This window comes from Juglans microcarpa x Juglans regia, chromosome 7S (assembly GCF_004785595.1).
Source record: "Juglans microcarpa x Juglans regia isolate MS1-56 chromosome 7S, Jm3101_v1.0, whole genome shotgun sequence".
Taxonomy (NCBI): Eukaryota; Viridiplantae; Streptophyta; class Magnoliopsida; order Fagales; family Juglandaceae; genus Juglans; species Juglans microcarpa x Juglans regia.
In genome coordinates this window covers 6,911,653-6,927,713 of record NC_054607.1, presented here as the reverse complement: position 1 = coordinate 6,927,713, position 16,061 = coordinate 6,911,653, and the positions used below count along the sequence as shown (strand labels likewise).

Sequence of the window (16,061 nt, the reverse complement as noted above, 5' to 3'; positions counted from 1 at the left end):
ATTGTATTAAGCAGGAAGTGTCAATACAACCATCTAATAGAAAAAGTCCTGTGAAAAATAAAGTTCTGGCCAAAAGGAAAAAGAAATCTAGGGTCATGCTTAAATCTTCACTCTATTCAAAAACCCATACATCCGATGCACCTAAAGTCGTGAAGCAGGAAGTGCCATCTACTGAAAAAGTGAGAGTTTCTACAAAAAAAGATTCATTGAAGGCTAAGATTTGGACTTGTCTCTTCTTACTTATAAAATAACAAAAGATTCGGACTTGTCTGCAAAGCGTGCTACTTCTTTGAATCCAAAATCCTTGAAAGTGGAGCCAAGATCTTTTCCTAATTCTATAGTAGGTAGTGGCCTAAGAAGGAATGATGTCAAGATGGACAGGACATCAGGGACCTCTAAAGAAGCTACAAATAAGGTATTAGCTCATCCAGTAGCTTCATTGTCTTCAAAGTCTTCTACCAATAGAGTTGCAAATGTAAATGAAAACAAGCATGGGGACTTGAAAACTGTCTCTCCTCACCTGAACAAAAACAAGATCAGAAAAATTGAACCTAGGGAACCCAACAATGACAAGGTTTAGGAAAAGTCTTGGGAGAGAACCATAATGTCAAGGTCATTTCCCGAAGAAGCGTCCTCTACTACACAGAGTTCTTTGCTGGGATTTCTTCCTCCATTTCGTCTGTAGCATTTCTTATCTAAAAGGGGATTTAAATAAAAGGGTAAAAGAGTTTTTTATGGTGATGACATGTCTTTCGTGCATTTTCGTGCCTTACTCCCTCGTGCTTTCTAGCATTTTTGTTGTTGAGTCAGTCTACATACAATTCCCAAATGGAGACTGCTCATGCAAGCTCATACAGTTATATTTAAAAAAATTAAAATTACAATAATATCATTTTTGAAATGATGTTTTTTCCCTTTTACCCGTATTTATCAATGAGACTGCACATGCAATCTCCCACTCGGTATTGCAAATAAAATTTCTCTTTGTTGTTTTATTGTAATAATCTGGCTGCCAGAGCTTTGCCCATTGGGCCTGTAATTTTGGAGTCTTTAATTACCATTTCAAAGATATTGCCAACCGCATACTCAAGGGTTCAAAGTCTCTCTACTGAGTAAAAGAATTTAATTAGTTTAAGAAAAATAAAACAAAAAAAAATTAAAAAAGTTAAAAAATAAAAATAAAAAATGGTATAGTGTATAAAGATGATGAATAGCACAGCTCTATATCGTTTTCTATTTCCACTTCTTATGAATTTATCTGAGAATTTAGACCACAATTGTCCTATTATACCTGCTTTGATTGTATCAGGTTCCAGTTGACTCGCTAGATATCTTTTAAAGTGCTCCTCATCAAGAAATTCCTTCCCCAAGGCATAAGCCTTAGGAAGAGCAAATCTTGCCCCTTAAATTAGCCTTTGGTTTAGCTCAGTAGTACTACTCAGTCATCTGTTGCCAAGTGTAACAATGGAGCCCACAAGTATGTTAACTAGATGACACGTGGCTAGCTCTTGTTTATTTTCCATGCATACAAGAACCCTGGCCCTATGCTATAATGCTAACGCTTGAGCATCATCATATTCTTCTCTCTTTAAGCTTCTCTCCGTTATAAGAGATAACAAACACAGTTATTTGAAGGCATAAATCAACACATGACTACTAAGCCCATTTCACTGTGAATTGGAGGAGCAATGACTCAACTCGACCGCATTCAAAGATACGCGGGTGACATTAATCCCAGAAGTTCTAACAGCAACTCCACATTTGAACCCTTTTTCCCTGGTATTTTCTTTCATTAATTGCATTCAAACGTACTTAAATTCATCGTTTTATTTATATATATATATCAGTTTAATCTTGCAGCATAACTGTTAGAGTTTGCCAGGGATCTCAGAAAAAGTTTATAATTTGTTGAACTAATGGTCATGATGTGAGAGCCATCATGAAAATTCATGCATTCATCACTATTCCCATGAATCTAACCAAGTTTAGTTGCACAGGAGGTGAAGTTTCAAAGTGGTCACCTACATTTAGTAAGGACCATGACCCTCATGCAGATCAAGAAGATCCAGACCACAATTCCCACCATCCCAAGAAATCGGTTCTGACCATAGTGAAGGAGAAAGCCCAGAAATTGAGACAAACTTTTAGCCAGAAAAAGCATAGTCATGATCATTATGTAAGCACCACTCCCTCTTGGGGTGTCAGCTTGGAGGACAATGAAAATGAAGAAGATGCAGAACACCACCTTGAATCCCCAAGTAATTCACCATCAAACCCTTCTGTTTTCTTGACAGATCATCTGCTCATTCTTGCATGCTTGGTGAATTCTCTGTAATTTCGTAGTATTTTTTCTTTCATTTGCAGAGTATGAATCGGAGCTGGCTCCTGACTGGTACAAGAAAACCACAATGCAGCATCCAAGAGCAGTTCTCTTTGTTTCTGAGAAGAATGTTTTGGCAAGCAGTGTCAATCTTGGTGCTCCACAAAGCGGAAATGCTACTAATGGCGATCAAACATGGAGTAAGGGTGTTTCAGTGGAGAATTTGATGCATAGCCATGAGGCTGAGGAAGAAGAGAAAGCAATATCCCAAGAGAGATCTGAGGCAATCAGTCCAAGAGGAACAACTCCTGTGGCTATAGGTGTGGTGGGGAAGGTCAAAGAAGCTGTGAATTCTTTGCTCAGGAACGACCAGTCGACGTCCAAATACACGGCTCCCATTAATTCAGCTAATACTTCAATATCAGACATGCCGATCTCCACCATTAATGCCCATTCGGCTAAAACCTCACCATCACATGACCTTCCGATCTCCACCAATGCACATGAAGGTAATCAATACTCTTTAATTTGTTCATGATTTGTTGCTAAATTCGACTCTAAAGGTGTATGGAGACAAGTTAACATCTTCCGTTAGTAATGCTGAATTATGGTTTAAATTGATAAAAAAAGATAATTTTTTTTTTTGATAAATAAGCAGATTTTATTAAAAAATAATGGGCAAAATGCCAATTACAAAACTCTTATGCCCCGGCTAAGTAGGCGCATTAGAAGCAAGGAATTCATGTAAGTCAATGCCATTAAAGTTCATGGCAATGGCCCAAGTACAAAAAGTTCTAAAAAATAAAACTTTTAGCTCCTCCATCGATTTCTCCTTGTCCTCGAACGTCTGCTCGTTGTGCTCTTACCACAAGCGCCACATAATGTATAGAGGGATAGAAAAAGATAAAGTTAATTATTTAAATTATATTTTCAACTCACGTGTGAGTCAAAATATCCACAATAAATAGACGCGATGCATAGAGTCCGGGTTTAAATTCATTATTTATTTTCTAATCAATTAGATTGATAAAAAATAAATAAATTTAATCATTTAAATTATATTCTAATATCATGCAAGTGAGTTAAAAATCTTTTATGACCAACCATATCATGAACTTATATTTAACTGATCATGGTAGTGAAATTAGAGTACTAAGCTAAACCAAAGATACATGATCTGTGCTTGAACAATTAAGGGCCTGACCCTGCTACGGATTCCATGTAATTGGTGTGATTTTTCTTTCTGTTGCAGTTGGGGAAGAAGAAAGTTATGGGAGAATAATCCAAGCCAATTGAGAGAGATTGAATGCACCCTAGTGATGATAAAGAAACAAATTTCTGAACTGCATGTGTTCGAGTTTTGGGTATCAATATTTGTAGTTTGCACAGGTAATTTCCAGTTTGAGTATGTAATGATATTGTCACCAATAAACTGCATGTTTCTGCAGCTCTAGCTGTAAGTTCAAAAATGTTGAAATCAATGCAATGAAAAATGACCTTAGATTGATGGGCAGTGCTATCTCATCCTAATAGAATGAAAGTAGAATAGAAGTGTGATGTGTAAAATTTTTCCTATATATGTATTGCAGTTTAAGACGCATTTATCATATTTATGGCGGGTCTTATCCATCATTACGTCAGATGATCAACGGTGTGTGAAATTACTTTGTCCCAAAAGTTTAAGATTATGGAAAGAGGTAGATTTTATTATAATTTATATTATATTCTTAACACTGCCCCTCATTCACGTGTGGGCCAAAATTCCTCTCAGTGAGTGAGCCCAATAGAATGAAAGGGGGTAGAGTGTAGAGTAGTCAGGATTCGAACTCAGGACCCCAGCTCTAATATCATGTGAAATCATAATTTATCCCAAAAGTTTAAGCTTATGGAAAGATATAGAATTTATTATTTATATTATATTCTTAACATGGTATACTTGAAACAACGATGCTAGCCGTACACGCGTAAAATGCTTAGTCTACAAATAAAATTATTTCATAAATTGAGGTTGTTATTTTACATCATATTATGAATTTTTTTCTAATGTAAAACTAGCACATCTGATATACTACATCGGTGTACCTCACTTTGTAAACTCTCTTTTTATAACTCCTTTAGAAACTTAGTAGTACTTCTCATATATATTATGAGAATTTTGTCAAAGCAAACTGGGATGCAGCAGTTGATTTAAAAAACAAGAAAGTAGGTACTGGAATTGTTATTAGAGATGAAAAAGGGGATGTAATGGCAGCAGCTTGTGATCAGAGAAAGTTCATACATCAACCAGCTACAGCAGAGAGTTTAGCCTTATGGAGAACAGCAGAGTTATGTAGAGACTTGAGCTTTACAAAAGTGACACTAGAAGGTGATGCAATGGTGATCATTAACGCAGTTAACAATAAAGAAGAAGATTTTTCCAGCTGTGGGAACATCATTCAAGAAATAAAGAAATATCTCTATGATAGAAAATAGTGGGAGGTGAGATTTGTACATAGAGAGAAAAACACAGTTGCACACACATTAGCTAAAGCAGCTTTACAATCTGAATATGAAAGAATATGGATGGAGGAAGCACCAGAATTTGTATCTAGTGGTCTGGTAAAAGACAAATTTTGTAATGGATGATTTTACATATTGAATACATGAGGTTTATTTCAATATATATATATATATATATATATATTACTACTCCCTGTCGTTCAGAGAGCATGTTCCATCAGCCTTTTAGAAGTATAAATTTAAATCAGTTATATGCAAGCTCTCAACTCCCATGTTTGTTCTCAGTTATTTTTTTTATTGGCATTAGGCATCCAGGAACAGCGTCCTGACTAATCTCAAGGGTGCACTTGCCCTCAGGTAATTCAAAGGAAAAATCCTCTAGTCTAATGGCCTCTAGAGATTATTTGCACCCAAGGGAATTTAAACTTTAGATCTCAGGGAGCATACCCCAAGCCCAAGGCCTTTACCACTCAAGCCAACTCCAGTTATAATTAGAGGAGAAAGAAGATCAAGTTGGGAAAGAAGGAAAAGCCAGAGCTTTCAAACATCGTTGTCTTCTATTTTCCAGTCCATCTCTCACTTTCTTTTTGCTAACTTTTATCGCCATTTTCTTTCTCTGAGTTTTGCATTTGTGTTGTCTCATCAATACTTTTTTTAAAAACCTTAATTATGTGGGGACCCCTAACATAGTTTTTCTCCCACAAGGAATGAGTGTATACACCCATATATACATACATATTTCAATTATCTCAATGTCACCTTGAGATTTCGGAGAAAATGAAAGCACGAGCAGCTTGACTTTTCATTCAGTAAACATACAAGGGAAATTTCAGTGGAAGGAGAAGACCGCTGTCTGCACAAGCAGGCTGATTTCTTCATGCGTGCAAGTCAAAAACACACGAAAACTTCTTCCCTTTCCTTCATTAGTTCCTGCTGTACGTGGACCTACGAAACAGAGACAACGAAGGAGTAACTGAAGAACATAAATAACACTATAGGAAGAGCACAACAATTTAATGAGAGGGGAGAAAAGGAGTGATTTGAAGGAGATGATAACTAAAACAATAATGGATTCAACAGCAACAAACACAAATAACTCAGCATAAATAACTAAATGATTAACTAGATTCGACAGCAACAAAGGTTCCACCTAACACAAATGATTCAATATAAGCAACACAATCATCTCATAAAATGAGAGAAGAAATGAGCAATTGAGAGAGAGAGAGGTATGAGATTACTCATGAACTCAATAAGACGGAAATCTATTTGCAAAACTTTTTTTGCACGCTCAACACACCATTGAAATGGATTCCACAGTGATTAAAAGGTATTAGGCTGCGTTTAGATGTTGAGCTGAGTTGAGTTCTTTATGAATAGTATTGAGTTGAGATGGTAAAGTGAGTTTTGTGAGATTCACCTACTATGAGTTTAAATGTGTTCTAACTTTTTTTATAATTATAATGAATCCCACAATAAATGGTGTGTTCGACACGCCATATTTGCAGGTAGCAAAACTCAGTTTGTAATGGACACGCCATATATCAATCACAGTCAAATATTGTCGCTGAGTTTTTTTCCATTTATTTCAAGCGATGGTAAGATTGCCAAGACTTTTCCATGAAGAGGTACAAGGGAAAGATTGAAACCATTTATGTCTTCCTCATTGAATTTAGCAAGAAAGCAACTGGACAACTAGTTTTTCTGTTCATACTCGGAAAAAATTTAGACCATCAAATTGGAGAGGTTGAGATATCATTTTCCTAATCACAGATTCTACAGAATCCTCTGCCCTCTTGGTTGGTCCATCGTGACACACGGGAATTCAGATTTTTTACAGCAATTCCCCATGAATATGGGAATTCAGATGTTGATATCTTGGCTGGCTCATTTAAAGGATCATTGCAAAGAAAAGGAAGAAAGTTCTTCTGTGATGATTTAGGAATAGAGATAGACACGTTATTGGAAACAGTGAAAACCCTCTGTTCACAGGAAGGCACATCTCTCCCACTTCTCCTGATGGCCACGGTTCTTAGATCACTTTATTTTCTGATAATTCTCTATGTTTCCATTTTTCCCTTGGCCTTTGCTCAAGATGAAAACCAATTCATCTACAATGGATTCAATCAAGCCAATCTGCATCTTGACGGAATAGCAGAAATTCACCCCAATGGTCTCTTGCAGCTAACCAACCTTTCAAACCAGCAAGTTGGTCATGCTTTCTACAAATTTCCCATAAAATTCAACCCAACTAGTTCTCTATCATTTTCGACAAACTTTGTCTTTGCCATGGTTCCTCAACCTCCAAATCTCGCTGGTCATGGCTTGGCCTTTGCCATCAGTCCCTCCAGGGACTTCATCCATGCTGTAGCAAATCAGTATCTTGGACTCTTCAATTCGTCAAATAACGGGCTTCCTGCAAACCAGATTTTGGCCATTGAGATTGATTCTGTTAAGAATCCTGAATTTGAAGACATCGATAATAATCATGTGGGAATTGATGTGAATGGCCTGAAATCAGTTGAATCAGCTCCTGCAACATATTTTTCCAATAAAGAAGGGAGGAATATAAGCTTGGAGCTCATACGTGGGAATCCAATGCAACTTTGGATAGAGTACGATGAAGTAGAAAAGTTGCTGAATGTAACACTAGCTCCTACCAGAATCCCAAAACCAAACAGTCCACTCTTGTCAAAATCCATCAATCTGTCTCAAATTCTCTTGGAATCTATGTATGTTGGTTTCTCTTCTGCCACAGGTACACTTGCATGCAACCACTACATTCTTGGATGGAGCTTTAATAAAAGTGGACAAGCACAAAGCCTCGATGTTTCGAGCCTCCCTCCACTTCCCCCGCAGAGGAAAAGAAAAGATAAACCAGGACTAATGATCATGACTTTTCTCGTTGCAGTAGCGGTTGTGCTGATAACAATCCTTGGAGTTGTTTGCTTTTTAAGGAGGAAGAAATATGAAGAAGTGCGTGAAGATTGGGAAAAGGAGTATGGTCCTCGCAGGTTCAGCTATAAGAGTCTCCATAAAGCAACCAAAGGTTTTAAAGACACAGAGCTTCTTGGAGCAGGAGGTTTTGGAAAGGTTTATAGAGGAACACTTCCTTCTAATGTTCAAATTGCTGTCAAGAGAGTTGCTCATGATTCCAAACAAGGGATGAAGGAATTTGTGGCTGAGATTATTAGCATGGGAAGACTGAGGCACAGGCACTTGGTGCAGCTCCTCGGCTATTGCCGGCGAAGGGGAGAACTCCTCTTGGTCTATGATTATATGCCCAATGGAAGTCTGGAAAAGTTATTATATAGCAATGAAAGAACAAGCCTTAACTGGTTTCAACGATTTCAAATCCTCAGAGGAGTAGCATCTGGCCTTCTTTACCTCCATGAAGAGTGGGAACAGGTTGTTCTACACAGAGATGTAAAGGCAAGCAATGTTCTCTTAGATGCTGAATTAAATGGAAGGCTAGGAGATTTTGGCCTTGCCAGATTATATGACCATGGTACCAATCCCCAAACCACCCACGTGGTTGGGACTGTAGGATATTTAGCTCCAGAGCTTACTAGAACAGGAAGGGCAACCACCTGCACTGATGTGTTTGCTTTCGGGCTTTCATGCTCGAGGTGGCCTGTGGAAGGAGGCCTATAGAGCAACAAGCGCTGCCTGAGGAAGTAGTTTTGGTTGATTGGGTCTTTGAATGTGGGAGAAAAGGAGCTATCCTTGATGCCAGTGATCCTAGATTGGAAGGTTCCTATGTGTCGGAGGAAATGGTGTTGGTTTTGAAACTAGGGCTGCTCTGCTCACATGCAATTCCAGCAGCCAGGCCTAGCATGAGGCAAGTGATGCAGTTCCTGGATGGCAATGCTTATCTGCCAGATCTACCATATGACACTGCTTCTTTTGGTACGTTTACAAGTAATGAAGAACACCCTTTCTTTTTGTCATTTATTTCATCATCTGGCAAGGGTTCTGCTCCTTCCATGTCTACCACAGATTCGATCCTTACAAATGGTCGTTGAATTAGCCGTGTCTCATGAATCATCATAAGTAAAACCAGGTCATGGATCGATGGTCCCTTGGCACACAAAAAGCCTACAAATTACTTGTGGGTGGAGAGAAGAGGAAGAACAAACTTGTGAAGATTATGATGTATACAGTAGATACACTAGTTGTAAACATGTGTGATGCATAAGGAAAATTAAAATTATTTAATGAAAAATAATATATATAATTATATATATAGTTGTTTAAAATGTCAGATAACTTTATATGATTTTCCACGGGTATTATATATATATATATATATATATATATATATATGTCTTTACAAATTATAAAATTATAATTAAAATACATTATTTTTTTTTCCAGGTGAAGAACTAAGCAACTTCAAAGCTTATTGAGTTTATCGATCAGAGATCAAGATTGAAGTGGTAATAATTGAATTTAACCCTTTAAACTCAGAATTTTGAGTTGGGAAAAGATAACGAGACTTCACAAAAGCAAAATTTCATAATTTTCAAAATTATATACTGTGATAGATTATTTATCTATTACTTGATCAAACCATATTGTGTGGCCAAACAATTCTCGTTACTCAGTAGAAGATATATTTTTTTTCTCCATAGAAAAAAATAATTACTGCATGGGAACCCAATCTCTCTACATTTGCTTATCTTAACTCCCTCCTTCTCTCCCTCCCACATGCGTGCATTAAGCTGATATATTTATCAGGAATGAGGGAATTTATAGCTACAAAACATCGATTTCTCCCCTAATACAAGAAATTGTTTAATAGCTTATTGTTACAAAAGTTTAAGTTTATGGGAAGATAGCAGTTTAATCATTTCATTTATATTCTAATATCCAATATTGTCTCTCGTGAGTGGATCATGGCCCTCCTTAGTTAGTGAGCTCAACACAGAATATTTAATGAAATGGGGTGAAGTATGTGAAGCCGTTTAACTAAGAGAGGTACTATAGTCACCAAGAAATTTCATAAAAGTAAACTCACAAACTGACGTGGTTTATGTGATGAGGTAAATCTACTTTACAATAAAAGTAACTTTATAATTTGACTTGCCACAACAAACCACATCAGTTTGTCAGTTTACTTTTGTAAAATCCATTTGTGGCTAAAGTATTCCTCTTTAACAAAACATCATCGCAGTAGAAGTCTTAAGTTCAATCTCTACATCACAATTAACCTACATTTCATTAAATATTCCATATGTCGAGCTCACAAATTAAAAAGGAGCTCAACCATGCCGGAGCTGGAATGTTAAAATATGAATTAAACAATTAAATTCACTTCTCTCTCCATTAGTTTAAGCTATTGAGACAACCAGTAATATAACAGAAATCAGGGGTGCTGACAATAATGCCAAAGAAAATAATTTATTGGTCTCACATCCGAAAATGTGAACTTGTATGCCTTTTGGCAATCAAGTGCAGGATTAAATCTCTGTTCACCTCCTACTAAAATTCTAATCCAGTCTAGACTGCTGCAATCACCATAAATAAAAGGGAGATGTCCAAGTTTCAATGCAATCAGTAAAAACTAGCGAACGCCAAAATGATTTGTGCCTGTAGTTGGGACCACGAATTACTAATAATATGCACTAAATCTTTACATAACCCATTCTGATTGGGTGCCTGAGTGATTATAAAAAAATACCATCAGCTAATTAGTAGTCTGGCTGAAGAGCCATTACTTGATGTACAATATAATAAGGTTGCTTTTATGAAATGGTAAGACAGGCGGCTCAAGGAAGCTTTAAACAGGTGACCTTGAAGTATCATGATAGTATACAAGTTCACAGAAACGATAAAAAAAAAAAAAAAAAAGGAAACAAGTTCACAGACTAACCAAAACAACTTGGGTGTATTGGAAGCTCGACTGGTACAAATTTTCAATTTGCGCTTTCACTTCAAAATCTTCGACTCAATCTCTTCCAAGCTCAGCCCTTTGGTCTCTGGGACAACGAGCAGTACAAACAAAAGTGACAACAAAGCAATAGCCCCGAAAAGAAGGAAGAGATTTTCCGCTCCTAAAAACTCCTGCAATATAAGCAAATCAAACCACATTCAAAATCACAGGGAATGAGAACTGTAAACAATGAGATAACCAGCTTTGAAAGGAATGGATGGATTCATAAAAGTAGATCAATACCTTCAATGGTGAGAATGCAAAGGTTACAATGGCATTTGAGCCAAAGTTAGTAAGAACTGCAAGACTAATCCCTCGCCCTCTTGTCCGAAGTGGGAATATCTCTGACACCATAAGCCAACTGATCGGGCCAAATGAAATCTGACAGTCCATTCAAAGAACAGAAATCTGTTAATGAATCAACATTCACATTAACCTTGTAATGAAGAAAAAACTGTCATTACTTGTTATATATAACTGCTTTCCTTTTATTTTTATTTCTTCAGAAAGTTCTAAATCAAGGTAGCTTTCTGAGGTAGACTTTTCAGTGGATGTAACAAGTTTGAATTCAGCCACTTTTGCAACACTCTAGTATTTCTCCTCAGAATTATATTTGTTTTCTGAAAGAAATAGTGCAGAGAATTTCAATCCTTAAAAGACAAAATGTTACCTGGTAGCAACCGACATAGAGAAGTAGACTAGCTACAGCAACAATAGGGAATCCTCCGAGAAATTTATAATAAGCAGAAAGCAGAAATAAAGAAAGAGCCTGTAGTAATTTGAAGAAAAGCAGATTTAAACTTTCATCATAATTTTTATCAGTGAAAATCCAATGATTAAAATCATTTAATATATAGATGGTCAAAAGTGATATACAAGCCCGCTGACTCCTCCGATTAGCAGGGGTCTTCTCCCAAGATCATCTACTTTTAGGACAGCTACCCATGTCATCAGTAACTGAAGGAGGAAACATCACAAATTTATTAGCATTACCACTAGCTTTACCAAGAGAAATATGCAGGGAGAATCTCCCCCATATTCAAAGACATCACTAGAAGATTATTACTTACTTTGAACACACCAATTACAACAGAAACTCGGGTAGCATCAGAGGCCGCAGAAAACCCAGCAGTCTTATCAGAATAACAACGAATATTGTGTGGTTAAGTGAACTGACAAGGAATGCATTTAATCAAAATCAAAGATTTATATAAACAACAAGTACCTGAAGTATTGGACCTGCATAATATAGAACGCTTGGTTGCCCAGTTATCTGTCACAGTCAAGTGGTAAATTGACTTGGCAGCTAGAAAAACTCCACATTTCTCCATTATATGCTTGTTTGAACCCAAGTTCAAAATGAAAATAAAAGAGGCAATTCAAAACAGTGAAAGGGCAAAATACCTGTTGAAAAAGGACCAGCCCCCCACCAATTAGGAATGCTTTCAAACTTGAGCCTTGAAAGACCTCCAAGAAACTGCCCTCAGACTCCTGATCCGCATATGCAGATTTCAATGAGACAAATGTGTCTTCTATTTGCCTTTCAGACAGCTTGTCACCAGGAGGACGGCCCCTTAGTTTGCTCAGAGCAAGAACTGCTTTCTCTTTGTAATCTTGTAATAAACCTTTTCCTTGGACGGCCCTAAGAAGCAGCCAGCGTGGAGATGGTGGAAGACTCCACATGCCGAGTCCCATAATAAGAGCAATCAGTGCACTAGCTCCAAACATGTAACGCCACCCTCCAACTACATCAATCTGAAAGCTTCCAATAAAATAGCCCAACTGGAGAAGAAATCATTTTTTAGCTTGTCAGTAAATAAAAGAAAGTGAACAACATGATTGTCAAGAATAATAAAGGAGTACACGATACCAGAATCCCAAGAACTATGAAGAGCTCCTTTAAAGATACTAGAGTTCCACGAATCTGAGATGGGCAAGTTTCTGCAATATAGAGAGGAGCCCCATGCATGGCCTGACAAACAAATTCACTTATTAAGTTGCAGGAGTATGACCAAGTAAATCATAGCAGCTAAGTCCACACAAAATAGTAGTGGAGTTTCAAAGAAGCCCACCAAACCAATACCAAGGCCATAGAGCAGCCGTCCCACTAAAAGAACACCAAGGGCTGGAGCATAGGCAGTGGTCAGACCACCAAGCGCATATAGCACAGCTGCCGTGATAAGTTCTCGCCTCCTCCCTTTGTGATAAAATCCATTATATTAGAGAAAAACTCATAAACAAGCTCTAAGGACAGGACAGAGAAAATTAGGACATACCAAGGAAGTCTGCAATTGGATAGACAAGAAGGGAACCAAGAAGAGCTCCATAAAGGGAACCACTAACCTGAATTGAGTGGTTAACATATCATAGAAGGTTTTTGGAAGAAAAAAACTGCAAGTTTCCAGAACAATAGAGATCATGTGACTATGATCCTTGAACCGTACCACAAGTCCAAGCTGAATGGCTGAAAGGTTGAACCAAGTTGTTCCACTGAGCTCAGGTGACTGTTAAATCATCAAGGTGCAACAAGAAGAAAAATGCATATTTCGGTTCATTTGGTGGTTATTAGAACACAAGAAAGATGGCCGAAAGAAAATCAAATACATGAGAAAGAAGTAAATGAAAATTATATATAGATATGCACCTGTAATGAGATGGTAGCACCAGAGGTGGCACCAATGTCATACCCAAACAACAAACCTCCCAAGGCTGGGAACAAAAACCTAAAATTGTAGGAACAAAATTAAATTGAGGCAATGATTTGATTATCTTTTCCTTGAAAAAAATATGTCAATACAAAAACCATAGTCACGTACTATTTCTTGATTCACGCTACTCTCTTTACATCCAAAACAACCAAGTGAAAAATCCCACTACCATGAATTAGCCATAGCCAACATATTGAAAAGCACCCGTCTTGCTTTGACACCGGAACTAAAATAGAAGTAATTCCAATATTCTATCTAGTTTCATCAAGGTTGAAGATCCAATTTTGAGATTGCATTTGCACGTCACAAAAACCATAGCTCGCACTAAAAAATGACAAATAAGTGTCCCTCGCATCAATTCTGGCGCAAGAGCTAAGGAATACTTTGGTATTTTCAACACCCATCAAATACATAGAAAAAGCAGAATACCGATTTGCCAAAAAGATGTAAAACACGCGTTAAAATAAAGAGAGAGTGGTAGAAACGCACGGAAAAATCACAGAAGACCATGTAAATTTCTCCTGATACGTTGCGTCAGAAACAAGCGACTCACCCTCTTCCCCAGAAGCATCCATTTTCTGTACTCCTACCTGCCCATAAAACCAAAAGAGAAACAAAAATCAAACACTAAAGCACAGGAGGAAACAAAAAATGAGGGAATTTTGGTCCTCACATTGAATCTGCTTAGACGGCCAGAGAGCAAAGGGAGCTTCGGGAACGTGGGAAAATTGGCCTTAAAATGACTGTCATAAGTTAAACAAGGGAGTGTTCTCCGTTGAGTGTAACAGATGAAAGCTTTTGATGGTTTCGTTCGATGAGTTGGGTGAGAAGGTAAGAGTTTGAGGATGAAGAGAGGTTGAGTTGAGGCACTGCAAGCCATATCATGAGGAAGTGGTGACCGAATATTACGATCAAGCTGTTAATGGCTCCCGCTGTATTATCCTGTTCTTCGGTGGTTCTGTGGTCCAATCTTGATAGTTTGGTCGGCATTGACCTTCTATGGTTACGGTCCTGTGGCCTCTCTACACGCTATGAATTTTATGCTTTCCTCTATTCACAATCCTAAAAAATATATAATTAAGAAAATATATAAATCCGACTTTTTTTATGCTATTCTACAATATATATATATATATATTGAATAATATTAATTGTACTTAATCAAAATTTATAGAAAAATTTATTTTTCTACGTGTCAGTTATTAATATATTGAAAATTATAAAATTTGAAATTCAAAATTTGAATTAAAAAAAATAAAAAAATGAGTCTTGTACGTAAAATTACAAGTATATATATTACTCATATATATTTACAAACGACGATTAAAGGATTTTCTATTTAAAATAAAATTAAAATAGTTATAAAAAAATTTATAGATATATCATTACTCTTCTTAAAAACGGAATGACCAAACTAGAAAATTGAAATAACATAATATTGCACACTAACAGAGTATCTTGGGATGCAAATTCAACTGATTTATTCAGACTGTTTGAGTTCAGTTTGTAAGATATCGATCAAGTTTGCCTCATTTAACAAGTTCATGAAATTGGAATTAATTTTAGATTCGTTTAATAAACGAGTCAGATTCTTTTAAATTCAACTGAACTCGTATAAATTTAACTCGACTTGCATTTATACTTAATTCAATTTCAGCTCATTTAACACCCATTAATCTAATCATCTTGCACGGTTCACTGATTCTGCCTACTAAACTCTTAGAAGTAATTCGATAGATCATACAGAAAAACCAAACTTGAAGAAAAAGATTAGATTTATTAATTAAACAAACTAAGGTTGTATAAACTCTATTTATTATTTTTATAGTTGTGCTATTAACCTTACAATGTAAAAATTTTAAATAATGATAATTGCAAAATCAGTTTTTGGGTTTTCAAAATTTTGCAACTCGAGATCTCAATTTTCAACTTTATAAAATTAATACCCAAATTTCAAGAAATTTACAATTAGTATCTCTGTTCTTGTTAGAAAATTAACTGGCCCGATGATTGCCACGTGGCGTGTTAGTCTTCGATTAGCTAGCGTAGATATTGGTATCACATGTCAGCCAATCGAAACCTAGCTAACACATAGCCTCCTATTAATTCTGTTAAGGAAAGATTGACAAAGGTATTAATTTTGTATAAGTTGAAAATGATACCTTGAATTGCAAAAATTTAAAAACACATATACTGAATTTGCAATTAACCATTTTAAATATTTAAAGAGATAAGTTGAAATCATGTTGTTTATTGCCGCAAACGTCGTTTAAATTCTTATAGAGGTATTTATATAAACTTCAAATTGGTTTTCAAAAGTTTGGAGCCAAAGTAATCTCTTTGATAATAATCTACATATAGTAATCTTTAATAGTAATCTCTATATGAGTTAGTCTACATATAGTCTCCAAATGAAAACTGTTCATGCAAGTCCATGTAATTATGTTTAAAAAAATCTTAAAATTACAATAATATCATTTTTAAAATGATATTTTTTTCTCTTTTACTCCAATTTATCAATGAGACTGCATAATTCAAGACTGCAAATAGACTAACTCATAATAAATACAAGCAAGACCTATCCGTTTATCTTCTATCT

At 36.3% G+C, this 16,061-nt stretch overlaps 3 protein-coding genes across 3 annotated transcripts; 2 read left to right on the top strand and 1 right to left on the bottom strand.

The window, feature by feature from the left end:
- The first annotated feature begins 1,515 nt into the window (after window positions 1-1,515).
- LOC121240595 lies at window positions 1,516-3,827 on the top strand. Its single transcript, XM_041138072.1, has 4 exons — window positions 1,516-1,779; window positions 1,998-2,258; window positions 2,365-2,829; window positions 3,573-3,827. The coding sequence occupies exons 1-4, from the start codon at window positions 1,689-1,691 to the stop codon at window positions 3,614-3,616; spliced, it is 861 nt and encodes a 286-aa protein (XP_040994006.1). The 5' UTR covers window positions 1,516-1,688; the 3' UTR covers window positions 3,617-3,827.
- Window positions 3,828-6,761: 2,934 nt separating this feature from the next.
- On the top strand, window positions 6,762-9,055 carry LOC121240590 (L-type lectin-domain containing receptor kinase SIT2-like). The gene is given in 2 exon segments (XM_041138069.1): window positions 6,762-8,435; window positions 8,438-9,055. Coding segments are annotated over 2 exon segments (2,004 nt in total). The 5' UTR covers window positions 6,762-6,838; the 3' UTR covers window positions 8,845-9,055.
- A 1,359-nt stretch (window positions 9,056-10,414) lies between these two features.
- Window positions 10,415-14,474, bottom strand: LOC121240591 (D-xylose-proton symporter-like 3, chloroplastic). The gene is made up of 14 exons (XM_041138070.1): window positions 14,136-14,474; window positions 13,952-14,052; window positions 13,399-13,477; window positions 13,199-13,258; window positions 13,031-13,097; window positions 12,827-12,951; window positions 12,625-12,726; window positions 12,159-12,536; window positions 11,980-12,027; window positions 11,825-11,887; window positions 11,631-11,711; window positions 11,425-11,523; window positions 10,998-11,135; window positions 10,415-10,885 (listed from the first exon to the last, which is right to left on the bottom strand). The coding sequence occupies exons 1-14, from the start codon at window positions 14,340-14,342 to the stop codon at window positions 10,751-10,753; spliced, it is 1,683 nt and encodes a 560-aa protein (XP_040994004.1). The 5' UTR covers window positions 14,343-14,474; the 3' UTR covers window positions 10,415-10,750.
- Between the last annotated feature and the right edge of the window lie 1,587 nt (window positions 14,475-16,061).